General features: G+C 43.2%; 3 protein-coding genes across 3 annotated transcripts; 1 reads left to right on the top strand and 2 right to left on the bottom strand.

The window, feature by feature from the left end:
- Positions 1 to 863: 863 nt before the first annotated feature.
- On the bottom strand, positions 864 to 4,381 carry LOC127776734 (probable beta-1,4-xylosyltransferase IRX14). The gene is made up of 3 exons (XM_052303265.1): positions 3,312 to 4,381; positions 2,640 to 3,188; positions 864 to 1,287 (listed from the first exon to the last, which is right to left on the bottom strand). The coding sequence occupies exons 1-3, from the start codon at positions 4,154 to 4,156 to the stop codon at positions 1,107 to 1,109; spliced, it is 1,575 nt and encodes a 524-aa protein (XP_052159225.1). The 5' UTR covers positions 4,157 to 4,381; the 3' UTR covers positions 864 to 1,106.
- An 894-nt stretch (positions 4,382 to 5,275) lies between these two features.
- On the bottom strand, positions 5,276 to 10,464 carry LOC127777480 (EH domain-containing protein 1). The gene is made up of 16 exons (XM_052304078.1): positions 10,159 to 10,464; positions 9,949 to 10,028; positions 9,792 to 9,860; positions 9,638 to 9,695; positions 9,497 to 9,549; positions 9,360 to 9,402; positions 9,210 to 9,271; positions 8,604 to 8,717; positions 8,346 to 8,448; positions 8,205 to 8,254; positions 7,365 to 7,493; positions 7,040 to 7,291; positions 6,868 to 6,947; positions 6,465 to 6,591; positions 6,241 to 6,384; positions 5,276 to 5,782 (listed from the first exon to the last, which is right to left on the bottom strand). The coding sequence occupies exons 1-16, from the start codon at positions 10,241 to 10,243 to the stop codon at positions 5,597 to 5,599; spliced, it is 1,635 nt and encodes a 544-aa protein (XP_052160038.1). The 5' UTR covers positions 10,244 to 10,464; the 3' UTR covers positions 5,276 to 5,596.
- Positions 10,465 to 12,228: 1,764 nt separating this feature from the next.
- LOC127776549 (T-complex protein 1 subunit eta) lies at positions 12,229 to 17,198 on the top strand. Its single transcript, XM_052302961.1, has 14 exons — positions 12,229 to 12,387; positions 12,504 to 12,764; positions 13,452 to 13,577; positions 13,662 to 13,865; positions 14,025 to 14,194; positions 14,300 to 14,435; positions 14,525 to 14,641; positions 14,757 to 14,876; positions 14,954 to 15,052; positions 15,135 to 15,224; positions 15,849 to 15,930; positions 16,065 to 16,153; positions 16,232 to 16,306; positions 16,855 to 17,198. The coding sequence occupies exons 1-14, from the start codon at positions 12,373 to 12,375 to the stop codon at positions 16,951 to 16,953; spliced, it is 1,683 nt and encodes a 560-aa protein (XP_052158921.1). The 5' UTR covers positions 12,229 to 12,372; the 3' UTR covers positions 16,954 to 17,198.
- The last annotated feature ends 1,006 nt before the right edge of the window (positions 17,199 to 18,204 follow it).

The raw sequence follows: 18,204 nt of genomic DNA, 5'->3' as shown, positions 1-18,204 counted from the left end.
CCTATACGAAATTGTAATAACCTCGTTTAGATATGGACTAACAACATGGAGGCAGAAACAGCATGGGCAGAAAAAATGACCGATGCAATCGAATAAAGGGACCACGATGCTTCCATTCCATCATCCAAATATAAGATAGTGACAGTGTCGGTTCCAAAAGAAAAAAGTAACGACAGTGCTCATGCATCAAATGCATAGGATAGGAGTAGCAGCAGTATGCTGTGATGCATTTAAATCACTAATTCAGTGGGACCAAAACGCCTCAATTCTGATCTAATCTGATAATGTTGTACCCAGAAAATGAGTGCTTTAAATATTGGTACATGTATTTTCTGTCCCAGATGTCTCCAAGATTTTCTGGTATTCGATACATCATTGAATTGTCAATTGAGCGAGGAATCTTTAATAGTCCCATCAAGCATTTAGGCCAAAGATTTGTTACACAAAAAGAAAAAAAGTATGGTAGCAATGTATTCTCTAATACGAATCTAAACGTGCCTCTTACTAAGATATCTCACTTGTATTAATTTGATTTATTTTAAGATATCTCACTTGTATTAATTTGATTTATTTTGAAACGGAGTGAGTATGAACTTGAAATAGTTTGTACGAAAGAAATTGTATCATATATACTTAAGGTTCTTTCTGCGCACTGATTATTAGCTTGGCGCTGTTAACAAAAGGGTTAATACACAACCAAATCGATTGGAATGAAGCGGCAATACTTAGTAGAACCGTTGTCGAAACGCTATATTAAAGTGAATTTTCCACCATTCCACTGCCAACAGCAAGAATAGTAACAGAGATCACCAACACAGAAGCACATAAAACGAGCACGAAACCCTTACTTCAGGGAGCGTATATGATATCCAGGATCCAGCTTCCATTTCCTTGATTCAGATTGCACTGTATATTACAACATAGATAATACAGCTACCAATAAAAAAACAGTCTTCTACAGAAGACATACGAGTATGAAGCGCTGCCACATTAGCAAAACATCAGGAAAAAAAATAAACATAATACCCACCAGATTAACCAGACATGGTTCCTATTGTAGTTTGTGCAGATGTAAGATATACATTACAAGATGTGTTTATTTTGCTTCAGTTCTCCTTCCGCTTTGTGGTGCTTCGGGACCGAGATGATCTGTCGGTTCTTGACAACCGCCTACCCTCCTGATCTTGTTTGGAATCTACTAATTCAGCCGAAAGCTCAGCGGTAGTTTCAGGCCATGGGGTGCGCTTGGCGGGAACAACTATGTCCAAAGGTGGCTCAATTACCCACCTGCAGAACACATTTCATTGCAGCTTAGCAAACATAAAAACTCATGAACTTAAGGATAAAAGATAAGGGAAGAAACATTAACAAACAATTAAATAGTCAGCCATTCTTGATGATTCCAGGTGTTATTGTGTTTGGTTAGAAGAACCTAATATTCAATCAATTGTTTTAGTTGATTTAAATGAAATTTGCAGTTTATGGAAACATCCTTTATAACTCTAATTCTCTAAAGCTAAGTTTCTCTCGATGAAGCTCCATATCCATGGCTTTGGAGAACATATTTCTGATACAAGGACACAAACTTTCTTTACCATGTGACCGATGACAGTGGTCAACCATGAAATTGACTCCAACATGAATGCAAGGAAAACTTTGCGTCCAAATTTCAAAACAAAATGTTGATAATGATAATTAGTTAATTATTGATGGTTTGGCATCTTTCATGCCACTACCACATGGCAGCATGTCAGTTGAAGGGGTCACAGTTGTTAAATACCTAATCCTACACTCCCTCTATTACGTATCAGAGGAGTGGTGGCTATCCAACAAGTGTTGGGTACACATGAATGCTACTTGCAAAAGCGTTTGTTGCAGCCAAAGTTTATACTTGAGCACTTTGGTTAAATTGGAAATGCAAAATTCTAGTGCTGCTGCTACAGCAGTAAATGTAACACGGTGGCATTAAAATAAACAAAAACAGACGCATTTCTGATTGGAAATACCAAAAAAAAAAAAGGACAACCACTGCAAGTAATTTTAGAAGGAAAAAAGAACAAAATAAAGGTCATTTTACAAAAACAGAGTTAAATTTGACATCTTGCAGGATGCCATCTTGGGTCTGCAAAGTTCCCAATCCCAGATCCCAAGTGCAGAATGGAGCTCTTAAACAAGAAGTCAAACAACTAAGAGACTAGACAATGGACTATTTAATTTAATGTGAATTACTAACAAGGAGATTTATGAGTAATTCACACCGTTCGATCTAGCACCAGACTCAACTCAGTGCAACCATATTAGTGGCAGTACCATTACTAGATTCAAACTGAATCAAAGTCTCAGTTGCTGAATAACTAATTATTAGATGGTTGCTCTTATTCGAAAAAAAATATTGGATGGTTGGCTTGTCCAATTCTCCCCAGAAAATACTGAGTTGAGTGCCTAACTAGAAAGTCTGGTCAGCATAACTAACTTATGGAAGGGATTCTCTAGACTCTATGACTTAGATTGTGGCTACACAAGTTGTTTGAAGTACCGAACAAAGGTGCATAGAGCATTTCAATATTTTGCATCAACATAATGGCGAGTTTAAAGTAACCAGTGAAAAATGTAATGAAAAATTCCAAAATAAATCTCACCCCTGAGGAAATTTGCTGTCAGCTCGCGCTTCAACACGGAGCCACCACAAGAGGATCTTCTTCCCACAGTTCCCCAATGGCTCAACGGAGGATGGATCATTCAACAAAATAAGGGGGTTCTCGATTTCCTCGCCGTTCTCACCCACAGCATCCAGATCCTTCACCCAATCAGGTTTTCCCTCCGCCTCTTTCCAAAGAATCCTAGAGTTCAACACAAAACCAGCCCACTCCAAACCCCTTGGTAGAACCGGTGCTGCCTCTCCAACAACAGTGGCAGTTTTCCCGGCAAAAGGCAATGAGTTAAATGTGTGCCACCCGGCTAGGTGCCCAGAAGAGTTGCAGGCAGGGCCTTGAACTGGAAGAGGCATATTCTGCTTGTCCTCTTCACTAAGTCGTGGCTGGTCTGCTGTTCCAGTATGTGCGAGTATACCCACAGACACCGCACCCATCCACTGGACCTTCTGCACCTCATCAAACAGCTCCAAGCTATGAACATTGCTGTCATCCGCAAACACAATCACACCATCCATCTTCCTTTCCCGGATCACCCTACACAAGCAAACCTATCCCTTGTTAGCCACTCTTCTTTCTATATTCTCTACTTCGTGGAATTCAACAAAGAAAATTACTAACTATGAGAAAGCGGAAAGTATTGAAGTAAAGCACACATACCGCAGTGCGTGGAGGCGCATACGATTCTCGGTTGCGTGACGGTCAGCCCAGTCATGAGGCATGCGGTCAGGGAAGGGGATGTGAACGATGGTAAGGTCGGAGCGTGCAAGGAGGGACGCGGTGGCGTTGGTGGTGCCGCCTGCCTCGACCACGATCCAGGTGAGCGGGTAGGGCACGTTGCGGAGGGAGTGGAGGAGGCCGGTGAGGTGGAGCGCCTGGAACGCGCGGGAGTAGGTGGGCGTCACGACCAGGACATGGCGCGGCTCCTTGACGCCGTACCACCTCCGCTGCTCCTCCTGCACGCGCTCCATGATCCGGTGCGCCCGCATCACCTCGACGGGGTCAGGGTGCGGCCATGGCCGGATCCGTATCCCATGCCGCCCCACCACCACGTGGCTCTGCGTGTGCCCGGCCGCCCCCGCCGCGTCCAGGGCAGTGTGGTTGGAGAGGTTAGATGGGGGAGGGTTTGGGTTGGCTTGGAAGGAGAGGGTGAAGGTGTTGGTGGTGGTCGTGGTGGTTGTGGTGGTGGTCGTCGTCGTCGTCGTGGCGCGGAGCACGGCGGAGGAGGAGGACGACGAGGTCGAGGAGTAGAGCGCGGTGGTGGAGAAGAGCAGGAAGAAGAGGAGCCTGGAGAAGCGGAACCCGAGGAAGAGCGAGACGAGGCAGCAGAGCGCGTGGAGGAGGAACCAGAACGTGGACGTGGCGGGGGCACGCCCGCCCGCGCCGCCGTCGGAGCCGGCCCCATCGGCGCCGCCCGACCCCGCGCCTCCTCCCGAAGACCGCGCCGCCGAAGCCGCCGCCGCCGACCGCCGCAGCTGGCTCTGCGGCAGCAGCGACTTCATCATCGCTGCCGCCCGCCGGATCTACTCCCCCTCCTCCTCCTCCGCCGCCGCCGCCTCGAATCGATCGCGCTCGGTCGCGTGCGTGGATGGGTGGATACTGCTACTACTAGTTTTTGATGGGGAGGTTGGGGGAGGTAGGTGGGTGAAGTGCGGTGCACGAAACTGCTGGTGCGGAGGCGAGGAGGAGAGGAGGGGGGAGGAGAAGAGGAGAGGTGAGGTTGGGCTATCAATTGGTCAGTGGAAAAGGGGAGCGTTGGGTTGGGGTGGGTTGGTGCCGGACGGGGACGGAGGCGTCGTCAAGCCGTCAGCTCGGGCAACGCGTCGCGTCGTGCCGTCGTCGTGCGGGTGAGGTGAGGTCGCGTTGGGTTTGGGTTTGGGGGGGAATTCGCCGGAGTGGACGGGGTCGGCGAGGCGAGGCCGTGCCGTGCGCGAGAGAGGCGGTGGGGGTTGGGTTGGACCGGGCCGCGGGTCGTCAGCGAGTCCGCGTCGTTGTCTTTTCTTCTTTCATTTTTTTTCTCTCTCTTTTGCGTCTTTTTAGCGGTTTTTTAGTTCCTTTTTGGTTTGTTGTTCACGTTTTTTGGTTTAACAATGATTGGTGCGGTTTACCGGCGTCACCGAGGCTCCGTTTGTTTGTGCCAGCTGCGTTTGACTTCCAAGGGTAGTGTCGGTCCGGGAGTCTAGAGGACACCTTGCTTATGACCTTGTTCCAGTACAAGCCTCAGGTTTAGGTTTTTTTTGTGTGTGTGTGTGTGTGTTAAGCAGTCTCTGAACTGCATTCCTGAATAAATATTATTGTTTAATTAAGATGATATAGATGAACTATAAGTTCATCTCCAAACTCTTGTTGTAACTCAATTCTCAAAGGAGCCACAGTTTACAGGTGTAACACAGTGATTCATCTGTAAATTCTCCAGTTGGTCTTGGTTAATTGTTTGCAGATAGATTTGGTCGTTTGGTGTACTGTCTGCAATTAATAACAGTAGAAACATTCAATTCAATTTCCAAATAAAACGAAACATTGTGCTAATCAGGAAACGCGATGTCAGAATGGTCCAACGTTGCTCGAGCGTTAATTCCCGGGGCCCATCATCAGGCTGTTCCCCACAACGAATATATACTCAATTCTTAAAAAACAAAAGACGATGTGCGTCATATTCTTTCATACAGCGCTTCCCGTTTTACATTGCCTTCCAACAGTTCACATCTTCGTTGAAAAGAATTGAGCAATGGCTCTCAGATTCTTATGCATGCAGTTATACAACAAGGTAGAGTATGCCACAATAAACGCCCTACAAGAGTTACAAGACCTAAACCTCAGCAATCCCAGATTTCTGACAGTTGCAAAACTATGGAATGCAGCGCATCCCTATTCCCTCCGAATATGACTAGTCTCTCATCATGATAAAAAGTTGAAAACCATGGTCATAATTTAAAGGTGTTCATTCACTCGTATGGGTTCCTGAAGTTCTTGAGGAGTTCTGGAATGTCGTATCCAAGCATATCATCCACCGCCTGCACCATCTTGGGCTTGATTTTCTCAAACTTGTCAATGCTATACCCACCCAGGACATCTCTGAAATGCTCCACATAAGGGAAATCTCCAGCTGGAAGATGTTGTTCCCTTTGGACCTGTTCCACCAGACCACGGATAGTAATCAAGCATGGAATTACATAACTGAAATGAACCATGCAGGTGAACTGCATGAATACTTCATAATGCGATACGTCGACAAACCAGAATCAGCTATTACTACAACTACTAATTAACTGGTTAGGCAAGTATTACAGCACGAGGACAAGATAGGCAGAGAATCTACCACGTGTTCTAAACGAACAAAGGGTGGATACTCACTACAAATCTACCATTTGTAAAGTCTACAAGACTACAACGGCCCCAAAATGACTACTTCCTCCGTTTCAGGTTATAGGACTTTCTAGCATTGCCCACATTCATATAGATGTTAATGAATCTAGGCACACATATATATCTAGATTCATTAATATATATCTAAATGTGGGTAATGCTAGAAAGTCTTATAACCTGAAACGGATGTAGTAGAAATTACAGGCTTACAGAGCTAAGATACCTTTGCGAACTCATTCTCCAAATTGTCTATAAGTCGCTGCTGAGCTTTGGCTTTGCCCATCATCGCAGGCATCTCCTTCTTCAAATGACCAATTATATGGGCATGAATCTTGGCTGCTCTTGCACGTTTAACAAATTCATTGATCTGCAAATATGGAATGAGATTAATTTGTGAAATCCAGGACTCAAATAAGCCAAACAATAGAAGGTACTGTAACAACTTACTCGACGGTCACAAGCTTTCTTCGGTATATCTTTCAGATCAGAAAGTAGATCATCTTGCTCTCTCTCAAATAGTTCCTTTCCAATTGGACCAACAGCTGATTCATTTACTGGTTTGTCATTAAATGATCTGTGAGTAAAACAGGAAACTAGTTTAGTGCTTTAATATGCCGAGGCGGCCTCAAAGATCAGTACAAGCACCAGATCCAAATTACGCAATTATTTGAGAACCCACTAATACTGCTGTGAATTTCTGTGCTAACCTAAGGTAAATGAAATTTATCTACAGTATTTCTAGCAATGTTCAACCTATGGTTTTATGGTATTGTAAGTTGTAGTTTGTAAAGTACTCTGTGCAAAAATAATGTAGGAGCGAAGCAGTGAGGACAGGGGCATGAGAAATTACCCAATATAAACACGTGCAACCTCAGGGGTATTCAATACTTTCCCAAGAGACCACATCAATGCACCATAGACTCTCATAAGCTGCACGCCAATAAGGAAAACAGATTTATGTCAAAACAAAGCAATATGCAAAAACAAGTGTCGTGAGAAGAGATGGCTATGAAATACTCTACCTGCTGAGTGTCAACTTGGTCTGCCTTGTTTAGCACTACACGTATTTTGTCATCATGTCCGCGTAAAGATCCAATGACACGTTTAAACTCATCACTGATATCAAGCTTATGTGGATCAAACAGAAGAAGAATAAGATCACACTTGGCCGCAAACCATGATGTGACACCAGTGAAATCATAGCTACGTTGCGTCCGTTGCTTCTCGCCTGAGAGAACACCAGGTGTGTCGACAAAGGTGATATGCTCTAGTAGCTTCAACATCCAAATTAGGAATTAGTCTCTAGATTACCACATGCCCTCTACATGCATCAAAATTAAATCTTACTGGATGTGGCATCTGAGAGCATTCGAACTTGGATAAAAAAGCAGTTCCAAATGTTGTAAGACCACTGAAAGGCATGTCTGCTTGCACAGCTATGGTATTCCCAGGAATAGTCCTTTCATCTGGTCCTGACTAGTATAGGGAGAAGAAAGTTAACTGGAGTAAGTAGTAATAGAGAAGTACAGATAGAATATACCCATCAACACACCAGCTAGGCAAGTGGAAATTCAAATTGTTTACATTGCACTCGCTCACACCAATCCATTGTAGTAAAAGCTAAAAATGAATTTGTTCAAAAGCTAAGAAAAAATTATGCTAAATAGTGATGGGTGCATTATGCTTCTTCTATACTAGCCAACAAACCCTAAAAGTAGTAACCACAACAGAAACTGAACAAATGGTCAGCTAACCAATTCAGAGGAAATTTTGATAAGATGGTGCCTGAACAGTGTCACCATGCTAGCATTCAATAGAGTAGATAGCCGACATTTTTTAGAAGCTATCATTAACAAAGGGTCAATGAATGGCAAAATCCATACATCCGACATAAAAATACCATTATTGAAGTAAAAGAAGGCAAAGACTGAGCTACTTGTTCTAACTCTTATTAGCCATGGAAACTAAAAAGAAAAAGGAAAGTAAAAGACTGACAAATATTCTACCACTTTGGACTGGCTCAAAGCCTCAAACGTAAAGCATGTGAAACCAATTATCAGCATTGAAATATAGAAATTGAAGTAGTGTTTTATTCATTTTAAAAATGCAAGATAGCTCTTCCAATAGTTGTTTGTAGCAAACTTCCTTAACAAATCATTTGCAAGAATTGCGCAGACTAGAGTTTACCATGACAACAACAAATCTGTCAGTTGTTGGCTCTGGTCCAATATGGGCACCTGCAAGTGCATATCAACTGTCAAGCACATGCTACCTAAATTAATCTGGAAAACTACAGAAAAATAAATATAGAAAATACTAAATAAAAACCTGGATAGCTTGTTCTGAGCAGATGTTTTATAAAAGTTGTTTTCCCTGTAGAATATTGACCTAAAAGCATAACCATTGGCTTTGCATCAAAATCACTATTTGTCTGCAAAAGGGAAGAAATAGATATTGTTATTCATGCAAGTAATTTACTTTAAACCATACCATAAGCAGGGAAAACAACAAGGAACAGAGAAACAAAAGAAATTAGATGTTTATAGCTAATAAGAAACCAGATAATGAGAATATATAAGTATGTACCAGTAATGGAGATACAAAATCATTGAATTTGTATGTAACTTCCAAAGGCTTTAATTTTTCGATGTATAGTTTTTTTAACCCATCAATGACAGAAGTAACAGCATTCAGGGGTATCTGCACATATAGAACACCACAAACAAAGTCAGCATAAGTGATATGTGTCTCATTAAAGAAAGGAACTTCTTTATCAGTTTATCATCTGGCATCAATGGTTTGTATAGGGCAAAGGCCTTAATAATTGCCTCTTTGTGAACATTATTAAAGACAAAGTTTTAGAGGACGCAGTCCTGTGAAAAAAAAACATAAGGGGTAAATCTTTAAACAACACGACTTCATCTTAAGACATTGAATCAAGGTTTCTGTACTGTTGCTTCGTAGTTCAATAAATTGCATGTCAAAGCTTAACTTGATGTCTTCACCGCTCAAATAACTCAGCAGCAAACTCCTTACTTGCCTTACTTTCCTTTTTAAAATTGCAACATGTTATCAAAATATGAATGTAATGCAAATTGAACTCACCAAAATTTTGCAAGAGGTTCAAGGTTCATGTAGGTATCTATTGTTCAGAACACAAAAGGAAAGAAAAATAAATAACACGAACATTACCTTCTTTGAGGACTTTGAGCTGAACCATTGGCTCGTTGCAGGAGATTGAGCCTGAGGAAATCCTGCATGATTGCACAAATATAAATTGTTTGTCCTATGACATAGCTAATTTTCCCAGCATGATTTCCTATTGAAGGGTGCATTCCTTACCATCAATATCTGGATCAACTCTCTTAGCATGATGCTTTGATTTCTGTAAAGCAATTAATCATCACACTATTATCCGGTTGTGTTGTGCAGCACAACTTAATGAATCTGACTGAGGCATAGACGCATAGTAGACTTACCACAAGTAGAGCATCCAAACCATCCATCGTTGGAGGATTCAGGCTGCCCAAGTCTGTCAGAAATCAGTGTAAACTATAATTAGTACTAGTAAATACAAACTCATCAAAGAAGCTTAGTACTTGGTGGCTAGTAATAACAACCATCGCGCTTAAGGCTGTCTTGAGTGATCTCATCCCCCGCTTGCGCCAGAGAGACAAGCTATCAATTGCGACAAACCCATCACTAATTAATAAAGCCATACACTTCTGATGGCAGCACGGAGTACAACCAAGGCATTGAAAAGGGGAGGAAAACCTGCATTGCCGTGACGAATTCGCTGAAACCTAAGTACCCCTGCCGCTTGGAGTCCGCGATTGCCCAAACCTTGAGAGGCGACGCGGATTTCACGAAGTCAGTACACACAACTCTACAGTAATAAATAAGAGGATTGGGGAAACAGTAGACTTGGCACCTGCTTGAGGTCGGCGCGGGGGAGCTTGGACATGGCGAAGAACTTGATGGCGTCGGGCCCCGTGATGCGCCCGTCGCCATCTGCGCGCGCCGCCGATTAACCGAACGAATCACGAACAAACCATCAATCATCAGATACCACCAAACAGCGGAAGGGGAACAGGGATCAAAGGGGGCGAAGCAGCCAGGGTGATTGGGATTGGGATCGGACCTGAGTCGGCGAAGGCGAACCACTCCTGGTAGGTCTTCTGGTGCTCCTTGGAGTAGCCGCTCGCCGGATGCTGCCCGATCTCCATGGCTCCCCTCCCTCCTCGTCCCCGGGCCGCGCCGCGGCTCCGCTTTGCAGCCGGGAGAAGCAAGCAAAAACCCTACGACGTGGCCTCACTGTGCGGTAACAGCGAAGCAAAGGGGTCTCCTTTCTTTTACTCGGAGAGGAGGACGAATCTCGTTGTTACGCCACTGGAGACCAGAGGAGGAGGGGTTTGGCTGGAATCCACGCGACGCTGCTCTCGCTGCTGCGTGGCTGCCCAACTCGTCGTTGACATTAACCGAACTCCGAACTCGTCACACGCGCCACGCGATTGCCTGGCGCGGCGAGCGTGGATTGGACGGGTTCGTGAATACGTGGATTATCTTTTCGAATTGTGAAAGAAAAAAATATGGTAGCCATTCATACGAATGGTGTTGGATCTGCCATGGGACGACGTGGTAACTACGGGTAACTACGTGGATCTGCCATACGAATGGGTCTCTGAGCCTCTATTGCCGACGTGGTAACTACGGGTGTCTCCATTACACCTTATTAATTTTATTTTTCATACATCCATTAGAGCGGATTTATAAATGTTGTCAACTTGCTAGTTGTAACACATCTACGTCATTTATAGCTTGTTAGTATAGTTTACCCATATAACAATGGTACGATGTTTTAACTTTGGTTAAAGTTAAACTACTCCTAAGATTGACTAATTTTATTGAAAAAAATTAGTAATATTTTTAACCTCATATAAATATATTATGAAAACTTATTCAATTATAGATTTATAAAACTATGCTGGTGTTGTAAATATAAAAACTGATATATTTTTTAATTGATATAGATCCTACTAATTATTGCATCCTTTATAGTTGTTCCAAGCATGAATCAATCTCTATGATCTCCATAAGACTCATTTCTCTTTTTTCATTATACAGTGTGCTGCAACCGGACGATAATTCTATTGTCAGCTCGCGTTCTCTCTCTACCATTCTCTCCTCCAACATAGCAATGAGACCGACGTGGTCACGCTATTGCCGGTCCATGTTAGCCTATTAAACATGCTCTTAGAAGAGGGTTATAATTTTATATAGTTTGTTCAGCCCCTCCTTTTTTTTTATCCGCCCATAAATAGAATTTTCTCTCATATAGGACACATCTGACTAAGGCTGCGTTCGTTCCTGCAGGTTCCCAACTCACTTCCCTCGTTTTCCGCGTGCACGTTTACCAAATTATTAAACAGTGCGTTTTTTGCACAAAAAAATCTACACAAAAGTTGATTTAAAAAATCATATTAATCTATTTTTCAACAAAAAGGCTAATACTTAATCTTGTATATTTATATAGTTCATCCCCACTAAGTGTAGTTAATGCTATTTCTCTCTTTTCTTATGAAACCACATCATCCCAATTATTTTTAGCCTTTGGATGATAGATCTATGCTACAACTAGTCTCTTCTTTATTCTCTCGTGAAACCATACAATCCCAGTTTTTTGTCTATATTTGTATAGTTCATCCCCACTAAGTATAGTTAATGCTAATTTCTCTATTCTCTCATGAAGCCACATAATTCTAATTATTTGTAGTCTTTAAATAATAAATCTATGGTACAAATAATCTCTTCATTCTTCTCTCATAGAACCATACAACCTCAGCTGTTTTTATTCAAAATTCATAAGTATCAAAATATGTTCACCTTGCATTATATTTGCAGTCATGTGTTAATTATATAAAACATAGGAAGTCATTTTATTTTGGCTTACAAAATATAATATAGCTTATTGTACATACTATACAACTTAGTTTCCAGCAGCAACACGACGGGTATTCATGTTCCAGTTAAAAAAACAAACAAGGCAAACGGTGAACAGAAAATAACCGAGCCTATCAAGGGGTTTTGTAGAAACTGTCCAAGCTGCTACTCCGTACTACTTTATAGCGTTCCAAGGATGGACGGCTAGGATGCAAGCAAACATTCCAAGGGCAAGGTCATTCGGCACCCGGGGGGCCTCCTAGAACTCTCGCCTTCCCCGCGCCGCCGCCGCCCTCTCAAAACGAGCGATCGAGAAAAACCCTCGCTGCTCTCCTCCTCCCCCTCCCCCTCCGCCGCCACCTCAGATCTCCATCTCCCCGCCCCCAAATCCCCCCGAAACCGCGAGCTCCTCGCCATGGCGTCCATGATGGTAAGCACCACTATCCCACTCTCCATTGACGCGACCTCTGCTCCCCTCCCCGCGAGGTTTTGAATCACTGACGCGTGATTTGTGGTTTGGGGTTTTTTGTGGGGGGGATTTTGCAGCAACCGCAGATCATCCTGCTGAAGGAGGGGACGGACACGTCGCAGGGGCGCGCGCAGGTGGTGAGCAACATCAACGCGTGCACGGCGGTGGCGGACACGGTGCGCACCACGCTGGGGCCACGCGGCATGGACAAGCTCATCCACGACGACAAGGGCGGCACCACCATCTCCAACGACGGCGCCACCATCATGCGCCTCCTCGACATCATCCACCCCGCCGCCAAGATCCTCGTCGACATCGCCAAGTCCCAGGACTCCGAGGTAAAACCCTAGCGAGCCCCCCCCCCCCCCCCCCCCCCGGCGGCGCTTGCTTGCTTGGCAGTAGAACCTCGTTGGAGTGTGCAGCTGTCCTACTACATAAGACTGTTTTGCGCGATTTGGAACAATGCTTCAGTGAATATGCCGTGCCACAAGATGCATAGGGTAGAGATCTGAGTCGATGATCTGTTATTTTTTTGTGTGTGTGTGTGAGTGATTTGTTAAGTACTTAAACGAGTGAAATGAAGTTATCTGGTGATCCGTGGATGTGCTGCTTGTTCCTTCCGGATCACGTTGCTTTGCCCCTGTTACCCGTGGTTTACTGATATGTGATGTTTGGATTCATGAAAAATGTGTTTGGATAGCCTTAGTGTTTTTAGATCAAACAGATTACTTATGTTCAAATTTCGCATCTCATTTCATACAATGACCTGACCCACGGGAAAAAAGACAATTCTGTTAATTAGGTCATGAAAGGCTTGTGATTTGCTCGTGTTGCATTGGATCAAGATGATGCTCTTTCATAAGCTGCTGTGTGGCATAATTAGTGTTTAGGCTGATGCTTGTGTATTCATAGTGATTATCAATTTAGTCTTGTTTTATCATCTGCCACCAGTTTTAGTTGTATACTTGCAGCCTGTAACATACACTTGAAAGTAAGCTGTATCTTACCCCTCTTGTTTCCTTCAGGTTGGTGATGGAACTACCACAGTGGTGCTTCTTGCTGCTGAGTTCCTGAAAGAAGCAAAACCTTACATTGAGGACGGAGTACATCCGCATAGTCTAATTCGCAGTTATAGGACTGCTGGCCATTTGGTTAGGATGCTTGCCTTTCTTCTCCTCTCTATACACCCTGTCACTTGCTCCATTCCTTTCTAACTCACATGAAATAATCATCAGGCAATTGAAAAGGTCAAAGACTTGGCCACTAGCATTGAAGGGAAAAGCCTTGAGGAAAAGAAGGAATTGCTAGCCAAGTGTGCTGCAACGACACTCTCATCAAAGTTGATAGGTGGCGAGAAAGAATTTTTTGCATCTATGGTTGTGGATGCTGTTCTTGCCATTAGCAATGATGACAGACTTAACCTTCTTGGAATAAAAAAGGTAATTTCTCAAGATATTGGTACACAGCTTTGTGTTAAATCATCGAGTGCATGATGACTATAGTACATTTGTACTGATCAAAAACCAGTTTCCATTCAATAGATGTTTAGCATCTAAATTTCATTATGAATCAGGATGTCTAAATTTTGTACTTATTAGGTTCCTGGAGGCACCATGAGAGATTCCTTCCTTGTTAACGGTGTTGCCTTCAAGAAGACATTTTCCTATGCTGGATTTGAGCAACAGCCAAAGAAGTTCTTGAGTCCAAAGATTCTTTTGCTGAACATAGAACTAGAATTGAAATCTGAGAAAGAAAATGCAGAAATCAGGTACTAGCACAATCCAAGCACTTGTAGTGTTATCTTGATCTGTATTCATATTTGCATGCACTCTCTGTTCTTCCCCTATTTCTTACTGTAGTCTCATTTATTTAGATTGTCTGACCCTTTACAATACCAATCAATCGTCGATGCTGAATGGAATATCATTTATGACAAGTTGGATAAATGTGTCAAAAGTGGGGCAAAGATAGTCCTTTCTCGGTTGGCAATTGGTGATCTTGCAACACAGGTATGCATTCTCGTTGCAACTCATCCTGTTCTCTCAATTAGTTTTTGTGTAGCACTGTAGCCTAAGCTCAAAAACTTTCTTTTATCCAGTATTTTGCAGACCGGGACATTTTCTGTGCTGGCCGTGTTGCAGAAGAGGATTTACAACGTGTTGCAGCAGCAACAGGTGGTACCGTTCAGACATCAGTGAATAATGTCATTGATGAGGTAATCATGTTTTCAAATTTTCATGTTTTGAGTCATAGTACACATGTTTGCATTGGTTAGCTATTTTGGCAACAAATAAGCACACTAATGTATGATGGTCCTTTCTGCTGAAAAGGTACTTGGTACTTGTGAAGTTTTCGAGGAAAGGCAAGTGGGCAATGAACGGTTCAATATATTTAGTGGTTGCCCTTCTGGTCAAACAGCAACCATAGTCCTTCGTGGTGGTGCAGATCAGGTGCTCTACAGCTATATATGATTTGCTAAGTTTTCCAACTAATCATGATATACTAATGCTGCTGTTAATGTTATCAGTTCATCGAGGAAGCAGAAAGGAGCCTCCACGATGCCATCATGATTGTTAGAAGAGCTCTTAAGAACTCAACAGTTGTACCTGGTGGTGGTGCTATTGATGTATGCATGACCAGCTTAAACTAAGCAGTGCAATTTTCCACGTATATTAATGTACTAATCTGTAATTTTTTTTGGGTATTAGATGGAAATAAGCAAGTACCTCAGACAGCATGCACGTACCATAGCTGGGAAGTCTCAATTCTTCGTAAACTCATTTGCTAAAGCCCTCGAGGTACATCCTTGGCTTCATTCTTCTCCATTGTTTATTCATAGTATGGAGTACTTTGTTTAATCCAACTTTTTTTATTTTTTTGCAATTGCTGGTTCCTTAAGGCTTTGTTATCACTTGTGCAATCAGAATAACAATTGAGCTTTGTTTGTGTGATGTGATTGTTGGGGAATTTAACTATGAATAATGCCTTCCATGCTGTAACTTTAACTGTAACTAAATTGCACTTATGTTGTTATGTTAATGTTGGGTATTTGGTGTTGCTAACCAGACCCTGAGTTCACTATAGAATATGTCCTCTTCTTTTGGAGAGTGTTGGATTAATAAATATTAGGTTCAGTTTTCAGCCCTGATGTGATCGACAAGGCATAATCTCTAGTAGCTTGTAGCATTAAAACAAACATTAATGTTCAGCCAGTCCTTGTGGTGAGCTACCGTTGGTTTCAATAGGAAGTTCTATTGTGTCTTTTGAGGTTATGTTCATCAAGCACTGCAGTTTTTGACTAGCACTAAAACGGCACTAAGCTTATGTTGGTTTTACACTTTTGCTCAATGTTGTTTCAAATCTTATAGATCAAAGCTTTGCAAGTATACAAATTTGCTCAGTTGAAATTAACTCTTCTACAGGTTATTCCAAGACAACTTTGTGACAATGCTGGGTTTGATGCAACTGATGTACTCAATAAGCTCCGACAGAAACATGCATCTGGTTAGTTACCTGTATCTTAGGTTCAATAGTTAGTTTCTGTTGAAAAGTTTCAATTCATTCAAGCCAATGTGGAACTGTAACATTATATGAACTCATATGGTGAACTTTTCTTATTCTCGGTTCACTGTTAACAGGTGAAGGTGCTAATTTTGGTGTGGACATCAACACTGGTGGAATTGCTGATTCCTTTGCTAACTTTGTCTGGGAACCTGCTGTTGTGAAGGTAATGGTGCTTCTCCTTTTCAGTAACTCTTTAAATATCCCTATTGTTATGTTGATGGTATAAAATAAATATTTCCAGATCAATGCTATAAATGCTGCAACTGAAGCTGCTTGCCTTATTCTCAGCGTGGATGAGACAGTTAAAAATCCCAAGGTAAAGAAAGTACTATCGATTCTTCTCATCTGTCATAATAAAACCTGACCATCCTTCGCTTCTCTGCCAAATGCATCTAAATTCTCCGTTGGCCAGTATTATCGATTTTCCCCTTTGCCAATTGCGCCACACCGTGTGCTTGTTCTAGGAACATGACATTGTTTCCGCTTGTAACTTGAACAAGGAAAAAAAGATAGCCATGCCATCCTTTTGTGATGGGGTTCATTCTTCTACTTTTTCACTAATAATTGTTTAGTAACGTCATTTTAGACGTCTAAGTGAATCATACCTCAGGGTGTGTACATATGGTTTTAGGCAATACTGTAAAGTATGCTCTGTAAGCGAATGACAAATTTAAATACCTGAATCTCTTCTAGTTAATGAACTTACAATTTGTGGTATTATTCACCTTTTGTGATGCCACAGTGAAAAAGATGTTTCAGCCAGTCATTCATTTCCATCCTCACAATTTGGTGCAAGTTGCCGTATGCATATCGCTGCTACAATAGGCATCACTTCGTCTGACCGGGTTATCTTCTTTGCTGTAGTCTGAAAGTGCGCAAGGTGATGCGGCTGCTAGCGCGATGGCTGGCCGTGGCGGAGGAGCGATGCGGGGCCGTGGTGGAAGGGGCATGAGGAGGCGGTAATCAATCTACGCCACGTTTGTTTAGCTTCGTCGCTCGTGTGGTTTAAATTTAGGAGTAGGTTATTTGCAGTCTGCTCTTTATCGAAGTTTTTCGTGACGCTACATGCATGCCCTGCTCGATGTATTTCCAATTGTGCTTGTCAGATTCGTGAAAACATGGCAAATATTTTTGTGATGGTTTGCCTACTAGCTTTTGTAACTTCACATGTTGACTGTTCAATCAATGGGTATTCTTCTTGATCCTCACCACCTTTGCATAACTTGCATTTGGAAATTCACGTGGTATTCTCAGAGGCAGGACTAACACCTGCGGCGGCGTGCAGGTTGACACCGCTATTTTGTGTATAATGTTCGTAGTAGTTAAACATAATTATGCACACACAAAGTATGGATATAAGGTAGTGCCGGGCAATTTATGAGATCATGCATCCACTAGGCTTTTCTACGGTTCTAGGGGGTACAAAACAAGAAATAAAGCAGGGCGTGAAGCCATCAAAACAGTGCGCATACCTTTGTACCGTATCATTGGCGCCATGGGTGCCACCAGTATGCCATCGAGCGGTACAGTAGTACATGTGGAAGTGTGGAACCATCGACTCGAGCTCAGAGCAATCGAGGATATGGGTACTTGGCATTGGGAGGCAGCATCCAATGCCAACACACCACACAGTATAATAAATGCTTTCTTGTTTTGAAGCCTAAAAATTTCAGACATGCAACACAGCTTTCTGCCTAACTTTGTTACACAGAACAGAACACGACAATCAATCAGAACTCAGTTATGGATTATGACAAGGTTAATCACACAGGCCAAACAAGTTAACAACATCCCCCTCGTCGTTGCCTCGTTGCAGCCAAATCCACGCAGTCCCATCCACCGAGCCAGTTGGGAGCCGTAGTCACAGCGCGCTCGCGACGGCGACCCTCGCCGCAGCCGCAGCGGCGCCCGGCAACGTGCGCGTCGCGTCAGGCTGCAACCGCTGCTGCAGCAGCAGCAGAGGCGACGAGGCAACAGCCGACGGGGCGTGGCACTGGCAGTGTGTCACCATGCTGTCTCGCTGCTCCCACCCAACACAGGGCGTCAGTTGGGAGGAGTGGCACTGTGGCTGGCCAGTCATCCATCCATCCAGCCAGCCACAGCCAGTCATGGCCACCATGGACGGCACGGCAGCGAGGCCCCAGCGCCCTCACCAAATATGGCAGCAGCTGCATGCAGCGCCATTCATATCGCCACTCTCGCACTCACCTTCAC

This window comes from Oryza glaberrima, chromosome 6, assembly GCF_000147395.1.
Source record: "Oryza glaberrima chromosome 6, OglaRS2, whole genome shotgun sequence".
NCBI lineage: Eukaryota > Viridiplantae > Streptophyta > Magnoliopsida > Poales > Poaceae > Oryza > Oryza glaberrima.
The sequence above is the reverse complement of the archived record's forward strand: the minus strand, read 5'-3'. Positions and strand labels throughout refer to the sequence as shown.

What these genes read in the sequence shown, in the direction of transcription:
- LOC127776549 (XM_052302961.1), top strand. An exon ending in CCGACAGAAACATGCATCTG is followed by an intron (nt 15,931 to 16,064) that starts GTTAGTTACCTG and finishes CACTGTTAACAG; the next exon opens with GTGAAGGTGCTAATTTTGGT. An exon ending in GGGAACCTGCTGTTGTGAAG is followed by an intron (nt 16,154 to 16,231) that starts GTAATGGTGCTT and finishes AAATATTTCCAG; the next exon opens with ATCAATGCTATAAATGCTGC.
- LOC127776734 (XM_052303265.1), bottom strand. Translation starts at nt 4,156, where the DNA reads ATGATGAAGTCGCTGCTGCCGCAGAGCCAGCTGCGGCGGTCGGCGGCG. An exon ending in ATGCGCCTCCACGCACTGCG is followed by an intron (nt 3,189 to 3,311) that starts GTATGTGTGCTT and finishes TTGCTTGTGTAG; the next exon opens with GGTGATCCGGGAAAGGAAGA. An exon ending in GACAGCAAATTTCCTCAGGG is followed by an intron (nt 1,288 to 2,639) that starts GTGAGATTTATT and finishes TGTGTTCTGCAG; the next exon opens with GTGGGTAATTGAGCCACCTT.
- LOC127777480 (XM_052304078.1), bottom strand. Translation starts at nt 10,243, where the DNA reads ATGGAGATCGGGCAGCATCCGGCGAGCGGCTACTCCAAGGAGCACCAG. An exon ending in GCTCAAAGTCCTCAAAGAAG is followed by an intron (nt 8,718 to 9,209) that starts GTAATGTTCGTG and finishes CTATATGTGCAG; the next exon opens with ATACCCCTGAATGCTGTTAC. An exon ending in TGGAGAATGAGTTCGCAAAG is followed by an intron (nt 5,783 to 6,240) that starts GTATCTTAGCTC and finishes CTGGTGGAACAG; the next exon opens with GTCCAAAGGGAACAACATCT.